This window comes from Sorghum bicolor, chromosome 6 (assembly GCF_000003195.3).
Source record: "Sorghum bicolor cultivar BTx623 chromosome 6, Sorghum_bicolor_NCBIv3, whole genome shotgun sequence".
Classification (NCBI taxonomy): Eukaryota; Viridiplantae; Streptophyta; class Magnoliopsida; order Poales; family Poaceae; genus Sorghum; species Sorghum bicolor.
The window spans coordinates 38120767-38133070 of NC_012875.2; the positions used below are offsets into that span (position 1 = coordinate 38120767).

At 41.5% G+C, this 12304-nt stretch overlaps 2 protein-coding genes across 2 annotated transcripts; both read left to right on the forward strand.

The window, feature by feature from the left end:
- Window positions 5174-6525, forward strand: LOC110436629. The gene is made up of 2 exons (XM_021464039.1): window positions 5174-5295; window positions 5514-6525. The coding sequence occupies exons 1-2, from the start codon at window positions 5197-5199 to the stop codon at window positions 5970-5972; spliced, it is 558 nt and encodes a 185-aa protein (XP_021319714.1). The 5' UTR covers window positions 5174-5196; the 3' UTR covers window positions 5973-6525.
- Window positions 10450-11742, forward strand: LOC8070961 (L10-interacting MYB domain-containing protein). The gene is made up of 4 exons (XM_021463548.1): window positions 10450-10594; window positions 10818-11125; window positions 11211-11289; window positions 11543-11742. Exons 1-4 carry the CDS (start codon window positions 10450-10452, stop codon window positions 11740-11742), a joined length of 732 nt encoding a protein of 243 aa, XP_021319223.1.

Sequence of the window (12304 nt, forward strand, 5' to 3'; positions counted from 1 at the left end):
TATTATTATTATTATTATTATTATTATTATTATTATTATTATTATTATTATTATTATTATTATTATTATTATTATTATGCTTCTTTCTATTTTCACGTTTAATTTAGTTGAACGTGAAGAATAAAAATAATAATAGAGTGGAAGCACGTTCAGTTGAATGTGATACAGACAAGAATGGAGACGAAAAACTTAATTGAACGTAATCGGAACTGAACAAAAAAAGGAAAGAAAGAAATCAAAACAAAAGACATATAAACACATTCGAACAAGAATGGAAATCAGAATACGTACCTACTTCCTCCATCCACGGTGAGAAGTCAAATATTTTTAAGTTTAACCAAATATATATAATTATAGTAATATTTATCATATATAATATATATTATTAGGTTGAACATAAAATATATTTTCATAATATACTTATTTGTAGATATATATATATATTGATATTATTTAATATATTTCTACTTTAGAACCGAAAAGTGTATTTATTTGTGAACTCAGTTCTTCCTCTTCCTAGCCAAGCCACTGACGACGACTCAACACCGAGCCACACCGACAAGGACTCACCCACAGGGTCAACATTTTTGGGAAGAACAGGACAAATTTTAAAAAATGAAGCTACAAAACTCATAGGGTTCGCTTGTCTGAAAAGTCGTGGCTAAAAGTATTGTCCGCTGATTTAGGCCTTGTTTAGGCCTTGTTTAGTTCCAAAAACTTTTCGGTTTTCGGAACTGTAGCACTTTCGTTTTTATTTGACAAACATTATTCGATTATAGAGTATCTAGGCTTAAAAGATTTATCTTGTGATTTACAGGTAAACTGTGCAATTAGTTTTTATTTTCGTTTATATTTAATGCTTCATGCATGTGCCACAAAATTCGATGTGACGGAGAATCTTGAAAAGATTTTGGTTTTTGGGTGAACTAAACAAGGCCTTAGTTCAAAAAAATTCAAGATTCCTTGTCACATCGAATCTTGTGGCACATGTATAGAATATTAAATTTAGACGAAAACAAAAACTAATTACACAGTTTGCCTGTAAATCACAAGATGAATCTTTTGACCCTAATTTGTCTATTATTGGACAATATTTACCACAAACAAATGAAAGTGCTACAGTACCTAAAATCCAAAATTTTTGCCAACTAAACAAGGCCTTATTGTGAGAGAAAACCATTGCTGATTGATAGAAAAGGTACAACTTATAAGACAAGCGAATGAAGCCAAAGCCGTGGGTTGTTTAAAACTCCTTTTCTACTATCAGGGTTGTTTATTTAAAACCTTAGGCGTGGCAAGACCTGCTACTGTCTATTTTCTAGAAAAGCCCTTCAACTTATGAAGAGCTGGATTAGTGTGTGGAAAGAGCTGATTTCTAATCCTGTCTATATAATATAGTTCTTTTTTTGTTATTTAACTGGAGTCTAGGGACATTGTTGATAGTTTGAGGTAGGATGTGCTCAGTTTAGTACTAAAAAACAGCTTTGACAACACGCAGTTAGCTAAGTATTTAAAATTTTAGAATTAACTTTAAATTTAATGTAGCGCAGGAAATATATGTACTAGTAAAAGGAAGAAGGTAAAATCTGACGTACCAGAATAAAATCACAGTCAAGAACAACAATATAGTACAGAACGGATCTGAAATTTTTGACAACAAAAAAAAAAGAGAAATGAGCAATTCTATAAATGGAAGGAGACCAGTCCCCGTAACAGAAAGAAAAAAAAGGTAAGATCTGAAGGAGCAAAATATACTGCAGTGAAGAACAGCGAAGTAGAAAACCAATCTGAAATCTTTTGCCAAATAAAACCTAAAATTATGTTTAGCCAGCATAGAGCTACGGGAGAGTGGAGAGAGTAGAGGGAGGAAAAAGGGGGAGAGAGAGAGAGGAAGGGAGAGAAACAGAATCGGTTTAATGGAAAGATGAAAGAGAGATGGACGACCCGAAATGGACAAGCCTATCGCGAGATAAAGAGGTTTAGGGTTTGACCAGGACAGATCTTGAATCAGACCAATGTTTGGGTCTTGTTTAGTTCACTCTTAGAACCAAAAACTTTTTAAGATTTTTCATCACATCGAATTTTGTAGCACATGCATAAAGTATTAAATATAGTCAAAAACAAAAATTAATTACATAGTTTGCTTGTAAATTATGAGATGAATCTTTTGAGTCTAGTTAGTCTATAATTGAATGATATTTGCCACAAACAAACGGAAGTGCTACACTAGCCGAAAAAAATTCTTTTCGGCAACGGAACAAGAGTTCTAAAGATTTTTTTTTCAGAGAATAGCACTTTCGTTTCTATTTGGTAATTATTCTTCAGTTATGGACTAAACAGGCTCAAAAGATTTATCTCGCGATTTACATGCAAATTATGCAATTAGTTTTTGTTTTCATCTATATTTAGTACTCCGTGTATTTACCGCAAGATTCAATGTGACGAAGAATCTTGAAAAGTTTTTGGTTTGTAGGGTGAACTAGCCTTATTTAATAATTGGTAAAATTTTTTGGATTTTGGGTTGAAAAGCATCTAGGCCCCTAATGAGTTTCGGTGATTAATGACAATGTTGATTACTATGACTAACGTGTGTTTTGCAGAGACAAAGTCATTCGAGTTAGGTCATGGTAATGGTGATCGATGGACTAGATCATTCATGCCAACTTATTGGTGGAAATCGTTTCGGTTTTCAAAGGATGGATGGACATCGTCGGAACTAGACTAGGTCTAAGTGCCATATGGTGAAGAAGGGCACTTAGAGTAGTTTAGGACTTTGTTTTCCTTTGACCGTACCGTACTATTAAGAGAGGCATTGAATAGGTAACTTGACCTAGGCAAGGCTTTAGGTTTAGGTGCGGTACACACTTGGTAAACCTAGCACTAGGCAGCTCTGAAAAAGTCCTTAGATCGAGAGGAACAAACTTCGTTTTGGAAAGATCGAATTTCGACGAAGTTTGGGTGCCTAAGTAGGCACCGGACGCTGCACTGGACACTATGTGAGTGCGTCCGGTGAGGTTGACTCAAGTCAGAGTGACTGGGTGCCTAGGGTTAGGCACCGGACGTTCGCACCGGACTCACCGGGGAGCGTCCGGTCCCATACCCAAGGAGGTCTGCAGTAGACCAGGGCACCGGACGCTAGCACCGAACTCGCCGGGGAGCGTCCGGTCCTATACCCAGGGAGGTTGTAAATTTGCCCTCGCACCGGACGGTGTCACCGGCCCCTCTGAGGGTGCGTCCAGTGCTCTGTTAGAGAGAGTACAGCTAGTCGTTAATGTGTCACCGGACGCTCGGTGCAGTGTGTCCGGTGCAACATTACAAGCGTCCGGTGCTCCCGTTTTTAGTGTAAAACGGTTGGCCGGCCCTTAGACTTGATGGGGTGTATTCATACTCATCCACCTCGTCCATGGGAGGTTGCTTGCCCATTTGATCAGTTGAGAATCATCTTGTGGTGCAAGAGAGAAGCAAGAGCCTAGAGAGGATTGAGAATTGAGAGATTTCTTAAGTGAATCATTCTCTAGTTGAGTTCTAAGAGTCAAGTGAGCATCCACCACTCTCTAGTGCCTTGATTGGGTCAAGTGAGAGTTCATTGCTTGTTACTCTTGGTGATCGCCATCACCTAGACGGTTCGGTGGTGATTGAAGGCACGAAGACTGCCCGGAGTTCTTATGGGTTGCTCGTGTCAAGCTTGTGAGCGGTTGTGGGCGATTCACCGTGACAGAGTGTCGAAGAATCAGCCCGTAGAGAGCACTTGGTCCTTGCGCGGACCAAGAAGGAGCAAGACCCTTGCGCGGGTGCTCCAACAAGGACTAGTGGGGAGTGGCGACTCTCCGATACTTCGGCAAAACATCGTCGCGTTTCTCTTGCTCTACTCCTTTACTTTCTAGCATTTACTTTGAGCTTTTACATTCCTAGAATTGTCATGCTAGAATAGGATTGGAACTAGGTTGTAAAACTTTTTATCCGGTAACTCTCTAGTCACACTAGGCACAAGAGGTTGAATTAGACCTTATAGGTTGCTTAAATTTTTAGAGAAGCCCAATTCATTCCTCCTCTTGGGTATCTTGATCCTTTCATGGGTACTGTAGCCTTTCGTTTGTATTTGGTAATATTGTTCAATCATGAGCTAATTAGACTTCAAAAGATTTGTCTCGTAAATTACAGGTAAACTGTGTATTTAATTTTTATTTTTGTCTATATTTAATATTATATGTATATGTCGCAAGATTCGATGTAATGACATGATTTTTTGAACTAAATAGACTTAAAGCAACTCCAACAAATATGATATCCATGTTATCTAGACTATTTTTAGATTTTAAAGCAAAAATTAAAGTCCAACAGATGTGTAAGTTTGCTATCCCTAAATTTTTGCTTGTTATAAATAGCACACTGTCTTTACTGCCTATCTCATAAAAAAGCTATTGTAGAATTCTACGTTTTGAGTAAATTTTTTTATACAATCATTAAATTTTATAATTTAGAATATAATTTTATATTGTCTTTGCAGGTGCCGTAAGAGCATCTCCAGTGTGTGTCAAAACCGAACCGTAGAGGCATGATGGTTCGATTTATACACTGGAGTACCCGAACCATATAGAATCTTTCTTTGGTTCACATCCTGCAGATGGTTCGAACCGACTCGAATAGAAAAATAGAAAGGCAAGCAGAATCCATGCATGGAGGCCTGATGCCGGTAGCTGAGCCGACGATTTTGAATTTTCTAATCTAAAACGGAGGCCCACCAACCGAACCAAACACTACAGCTATCGAACCATGCCTAACTCTGACACTTTTGCAGAGCAAAATCGCTGAGACACTGGAGGTGCCCTAAAGAAGCGATAGTTGGTGTCGTAGCAGTAGTTGCAAGAAATACCCCTCCCTAAAAATCCTCACCCGACGGAAGCAGAAGGTACGATTTAGGCCTCGTTCGGCACCACCGGATTGGCCCGTTCCCGGGCCTGTTCCGGATGGATTGCTGCAGCCCGTTTCCAATCCAGCTGTAAGTAAAAATATGTGTTCGTTTCAGCCCGGTCTGGAAACAAAACTGGCCCAGAACGAAAACGGGCTTCACGTATCCTTGTGTCCATGGCTAGGAACAAAACCGGACCATCCTACCTCCGGAACGAAACCCTCCGGAGTCCGGAGGCGACGGCTCTAACTCGAGCAGCGACGGCTCTAACTCGAGCAGAGGCGACGATGGGGCGACGCGAGGCAACCGTGGGGCAACGCGAGGCGACCGCAGCGTGGCGCACGGCGACGGCGACCCTACATCCTTCCCCTTCCTTCTTCTCGCCGGTGATCCCCTTGCTCCCCCCTTCTCTCCCCTTCACCTGGACATGTATTTTAGGGTTCTTGATTTGGTTCTTACGCGTCTTGTCTTGGATCCGGAGTATTTGGAATATTTGGGTATTCTTGCTGGCATCTACTAGGAGCCCGTGTGCCTGCTTGTAACCTGTTAGATCCTGATTAGGTTTTCATGCTTCCTGTACAATGTAAATCCAATGTGATTGCAGTTGCCTCGTTTCGCCCCGGCCGGCCGCGGAGGCCGTAGATCCTGCACGCCGCAGCGTCGACCGGGCGGCGGCAGGTGGAATCTCCTGTGTGCGAATGCGATCCCTGGACGGCCCGGCCGGCCGCGGATCTCGACGTGGCCAGCGGCTATTTTACTCGGGGAATACTGGACACAGCTGCCTTTGCGCCCGTGCGCGATCGAGCATTATTGGACAGATGCGTTCGGTTGCACATTGCAGTCCAGTGACCAGTCCTGGAGCTGCAGCGGTATGCCACTGCCTGACGGTACGGATGCTGTTCTCTGCAGGTTTAGCACGGCAGTCGGCAGGAAATGGAATGTGTGCGCCAGAATAAAATACGCCCGTTTAACCCTCCGGCGAACGTCCGGGGAAGCTTCAGCTCAGCAGCTCTGGGCAATTTGGATAATGGGCATTGCAGATCTTTCTTTTTTTGTAGATTAATGGCGTTGCGGATCTAGAAACTGAGGCAGATTATTAGACGAATAAACGACGATGTGTCGGAGTAATCTACAGAGATGTATCTATTCTTGCATACCAGCATACATTTTTCTTGCAATGCCATTCTTGCATAAATAACCCTTGGGTAATTATAGGTTGAGCTCGAAAGACATAGTGTGATTGAAATGTGCAGCTGTATATTTCAGAAGATATAGCCCATATGTTCCAGATAATGTCTGTTAATTTCTGTAATTTACTTGGAATTTGTATGCAAAAATTTAAGACATACATCCAAACTTGAGTTGGTTCCTATTTATGCCAGATCCTTCTTTTGAAGCATAGTATCAGATGCCTTATTTTTTGTAGTTAGGATCTCCTTCTCACTCCAAAGTATGGTTGGTGTATACTTGGCCTTTCCCACTGTAGTTTGCTATCATCAGTCAGTTGCGCGCATACAAATATTTTGGTAGTTTGCTATCATCATGGAGGGTAGTTTGCTATCATCATGCTAGCCAGCCGGCAGCAGGTTAATTATTCAGAGCCTGCAGAGGAGATATGCTAGCTAGCCAGCTGCTGCCTTTTGTTATATATGTATATATATTTGCATTGCATGCATGTGTGTCCATTGCAATACCCTCTACTTATATTGTATGGTTTATTTATATGTTTTTGGGACCCTCTAGTAAATTGGTTCGATTCTCCTCTTGTAATAACTAAAGAAAGTGCCTTTATTTGCTAGTGGTGTTGAATTCTGTCTTGATTTTTTCAGTCCAAAATTCACTTGACCTCTGCTGCTCATACACTTTGTAGTAATGTGCATGATGTTTTTTCAGTCCATGTTGTTTTGGGACTGACAGGGGGTGATTTTGGTTTGCGCTGGGAGGAGATGTGATTTATCTACACTATGCTTGTTTTCTTATTAATTGTAACTATTTCTTGTTACCTCCAGCACTATTCAATTTCCAAAAATATAGCATGTTGTGCTAAATGTAGCTATTTATTGTTAATTGTAGATCTCTCCACCACCATTTAGAGTTGGGGAAGGTGAACCTCCGCCTTCGTGGGATCCAGTACCAACTCCAGAAGGTACACTATAATATTTAGCTTCTAGTATGACATGGTTAATAATATTTAGCTTCTTTATGACTATAAAATTATATGCTTCAGTTCTACAATGAGTCTCTCACTGCGAGATCACATTAGAAAGAGGAGGGAGGAGGAAGACGATGACATGATGCTATTTATTTTCCGCGCATTATATCTTATGAGTTCTATTAGAGGGGGAGAAAGGAGGAAACGCCATACTTCGTAAGAAACAGGCGAGGTTAAAGTTCGTAGACTCCTCGAGGGACATGTCAAGAACTGTCAAGTTGCATTTAGGATGGAACCATACATCTTTAGAGAATTGGCAACTTATCTTAGAAGGAAAAGACTTGTTGTTGATACTAGGATCACGGTGGAGGAGAAGTTGGGTTTCTTCCTATACATGTTAAGTCACAATGCCTCATATGAGGATCTCCAAGTGTTCTTTGGGCACAACAATGACACCTTCCATCATCACATAAACCACTTCTTCAAGGTTGTCATTCCTGCACTCTCTTGCCGTTTCCTTCAAGCTCCTAATCCTAATCAAGTGCATCAAAAAATCCAAGACAATCCTAGATTCTATCCATTTTTCAAGAATTATCTAGGTGCCATTGATGGAACTCATATTCCTATTTCCATAGCCTCTGAGAAAGCTTCTCCATTTAGAAATCGGAAGGGCACACTAAGTATTAATGTGATGGTGGCATGTGATTTTGATCTCAACATCACTTTCATTTCTAGTGGATGGGAGGGATCGGCTACAGATTCTAGAGTGCTACGATCAGCTATGAGCAAGGGCTTCCAAGTACCTCCAGGCAAATTCTATCTAGTTGATGGAGGGTATGCGAATACTCCATCTTTCCTTGCTCCATATCGAGGAGTTCGATATCATTTGAAAGAATTTGGGACTGGACGTCGAAGGCCACAGAACCCGAAGGAGCTCTTCAACCACCGTCACGCACTCCTGAGGAACCATGTGGAAAGGGCTTTGGGGGTGCTGAAAGCCCAAGTTTGGTTCTGGTAATTAATGACACCAAGTTGCTAATGCCTTGTGGTTAAGTGATTTGAGTTAGGCATAGCAACACATGTGATGAAGGTGCATGGTGGCATGGAAAGGTGGCCACATGATCACAAATTGATGAAGCATGAGTGAAGATCATGGTGATAGACGAGGAGCAAAGTTATCAAGGCAAAGGTATAAACATAGGGTTTTACTTTTGCCGGTCTAAGATGAGTAGAGAAGTGATTGACTGGGTTTAGGATAGATAGCCGACTATCAAGAGGGGAAATCACGGTCATCTCTCGAATCAAGTGCTACTAGGTCCATATCTTGAGCATATGCATTAGGATCTAGTAAAGTGCTAAACTTAACTCTTTTTGTGAAAATGTTTGTGAAAAGCTAACACACATGCACTTTGGTGGTAGACACCCGTTGGTGTTAGCACTTTTACAAAGGAGGTGGAGTTCCTAGGGTAGAGAGGGGTGTGGGTTCCTCTCTCCCTCCCGCCGAGCTTGCGAGGCGGGATTCGGCGCTTTTGAGAAAAATAAGTGTATATTTTCTATTGCGCCGGTAGGAAATTTGAAGAAGTCGCGGGAGTGTTTTCTCTCTGAGAAACACTCACCGGACGCTGAGTGCAGAGGCACCGGACGCTGGCCTCAGAGTCCGGTGTGCTGTCAGAGCTTGACTCTGCTAGGGTTGAGCACCGGACGCACTCTGGTAGAGTCCGGTGCTTAGCGTCCGGTGTGAGGGGTTTTTGCAACCCTCTCTGCGCACGAGTCTGGTGAGCACCGGACCGTCCGGTGCCCAGTGTCTGGTGAGGTCGCGAGTTTGACAAACTCTCTGCGCATGCGTCCGGTGTGGACTTGCAGAGCGTCCGGTGGTCCGCAGGTGACCGTTAGAATCTGATACGTGAGTTTCAAAGAGGACATGTGGCCTATCCCTGAGCACCGGATGCTGGGGGTCGAGCGTCCGGTGATCACTTAGTAGCGTCCGGTGCCCCCGATTTCAGCCCAGTGAAAGTGGCCAACGGCTAGTTTCTTTGAGGGGCTTTTAAATAGTTGGTGGCCGGCTTTGGGGGGTTCGCTCTTGCACTTTTGAATACTTGAGGCATACTTTGAGCTAGAGAACACTCCCTCCACTCATCTCCATGCTTGATTGCTAATCCTAGTGAGATTGAGTGAGATTCAAGTGCATTGTTTTGAGAGTTGCATTTAGTGGCACTTGATTCTTGAGTTTGCTGCGGATTTCTTGTTACTCTTGGGTGTTTCCCGATGCCCTAGACGGCTTGGAGCAGCGGTGGTGTTGAGCTCGTGATTGGAGATTGTTTCGAGCCTCGCCAAGTGTTTTGTGAGAGGTTCTTGAGCCTTCCCCGCGGGAGATCGCAATTGGCTACTCTAGTGGATTGCTCGTGGCTTGGAGGATCCCCATCTTGTGAGTGGATGTGCGGCACCCGCTGAGGGTTTGGCTTTGGATTGCCAATTAGCTCGTGATCCATCAAGTGGGTGTATCGCCACAACGAGGAGTAGCTTGCCGGGAAGCAAGTGAACCTCGGTAAAAAATCTTGTGTCATCTCTTACCGAGGATTCTCTTGTGATTGTGAGTGATTGGTTGGATATATCTCTACTCTACAACGTTGGTATAACAATTACTCTCCACTCCTTTACTTACTTGTATACCTAGCTAGTTGTTTAGCTTGTTTAGTTTAGTCTTATTGTTTAGGAGTGTAACTAGCCTTCTCTTGTTGTTGTGCTTTAGTGTTTAGCTTTGAACTAGTTTGTATAGGTGGCTTGCATAGCTTAGTTGAGCTAGTGCTAGAATTGCTTCGCCATTTGTGTTACTAACTCACTTGCTTAGTAAAGTTTGTAGAATCTTTAAATAGGCTATTCACCCCCCCTCTAGCCATTTGGACCTTTCAGGTGCTTAAGAAGCGCTTCCCTATTCTAAAAGTTGCCACATTCCACATGTTGGAAAATCAAGTAAAGATACCTATAGCTGCTGCCATCATCCATAATCTGATCCGATTACTTCATGGAGATGAGGAATGGTTAGATCATCAGCCGGATAATATCCCTCCAAGTACCTATGTTGTTTTACCAAGTGGTGATGAATTGGATGAACTAAATGTGGGTTCAGCACAAGGCAACACTTTAAGAGACACCATCGCCCAAGAAATGTGGGTTCAGTACCAGCAACATTTACATTAGTCTTTGAATAGGTTCTAATAAGTTAACAAGATTGTAATAAGCTTGTGTTGTAATTAAGCAAATACTTCTTTTTAGTATTTAAATTAGTCTTTAAGTAGGTTGTAATAAGCTTTTGTCATGAATAAGCTTAGCTTATAATAAATGAATAAGCTTGTAATAAGTGAATAGGCATGTGTTATATTTGACAGCAATGGTTGGAAAGGGCTCCCCGAAGCTCAATATGATTGCAAGGGCATCACCAAAGTCACACAAGTTCCTAGCAAACCCAAGTGGTATTAAGAAAAAGGCTTCTCCTAAATGCAGTAAGGCAAAGAAGACTGGAGGTTCTCCGAGAGGTATGGTGTTTAATTCTCTGTTATTTCTCTACTGTTATTTGCTACTAAAAAGAAATTTCTTGAAGTAATTATCTGCTGCATAGTTTATTCCACCATCTGCTATTATAGCAGTTTTAGTAAACATGTAACCTTTAAACTGATTTTGTTGTTTCTTTGTTGTAAACTGTTATTTCTATTTGCTGATTGTTGGTAACCTGATGTCTAACCATTGTTTATGTAGTAGTAAAGCAAAGAGCAGAGTGGAATCCGGCCCTTGAGAAGTCCCTGGTAGACATTCTTCATGAGTATAAAGATAGTGGCTACAGAGGTGACAATGGTTGGAGCTCAGAAGGGTGGAATAAGATGGTGAAGGAGTTCCATCTGAGGAACAAGTATGTCAACTACACAAAGAGTCAGATTCAAGATAAAGAAGTGCAACTAAAGAAAGACTATAGGATGCTAAAAGAGGCAAGGCAGCAGAGTGGGGCCACCTGGAATGAAGATAGACATGTGGTTGAAGGAACGCCAGCTCTGTGGGCTAACCTCGAAGTGGTATGTTGATTTCTTGAAGTAATTCTATGGATATCCTCATAGTGATAACCTCATATTTGATCAATGGTTCTCTTTGAATGTGCAGACGTACCCTAAAATCAAGAAATTCCGCAACAGTAAGGCAAGATTTCCATTATTTGATGCTTTGGGAGAGCTTTATGATGGTAGGTTCACTTTCTATATTTGTTTATATCTTGATGCTCTATATTATCATGTGAGTCACTTGACTTGTCTAGTAGTCTTTGATCAAGTATAGATGTCAAAACAGTAACTCTACATCCATGTTCTTCTCATTTGTGCTGTCATGATGTAGAATTAAGTTACCAGATTATCTTGCTAATTTGAGACATCTAGATGATAAGATTGCCTGAATTAAAAAATATAGCTTGATGAACTAACCTAAAAGTTATCGTGTAGGTCATTTGGCTGAAGGTATGTACAATATCACTTCCCATGAGCCACCACAAGAGGAAGCACCAATTCTACAAATTCATGATGTAGATGACTTGGACAACAATGAGGTCCATGAGCTACTAGATGACGATGATTTAGTCACTGAGATGCAAACAAGTGAGGCTGCTGATGAAAGAAATGATGGGGGGGGAATGAGATCATAGATGTTGAAAGAAGCAGGCAACAAAGAACTACTACTACTACTACTACATCAAGCAAAAAACATGAGAAGCAAATAAAGAGGCCTAAGAACAAGGGTGAAAGGATTGAAGAAATGATGGGGAGATACCTAGACATGAGGACTAAGCAAGTACAAAATGAGTCTGCAGAGCTAGCCAAAGAAAAAGAGGATCTAGCCAAAGAAAATGAAGTTGCTCAAGGTAATGACTTCTCTATCAAAAGGTGTATATCTGTTCTAAGCACGATGGAAGTGACAAAGGAAGAAAAAGCAAAGGCATTTGCTGTTTTCATCAAAAGCAAAGAGAATAGAGAGGCCTTCCTAAGTGGGTGTGAACTAGATCAAGAAGCAACTTTGGTTTGGCTTAAAGTGTGACGGTCTGATAGGTCAGTCTACTTAATTGCTAGTTTGATGTTTTCCTTCTTTGTTGATACTAGGATCACTATGGAGGAGAAATTAGATTTCTTCTATACATGTCACAAATTAAGGATAGTACTACTTTCTAGCCCTGTTCAACCCTTAGAGATGAGACTGTAGAGATGCATTTC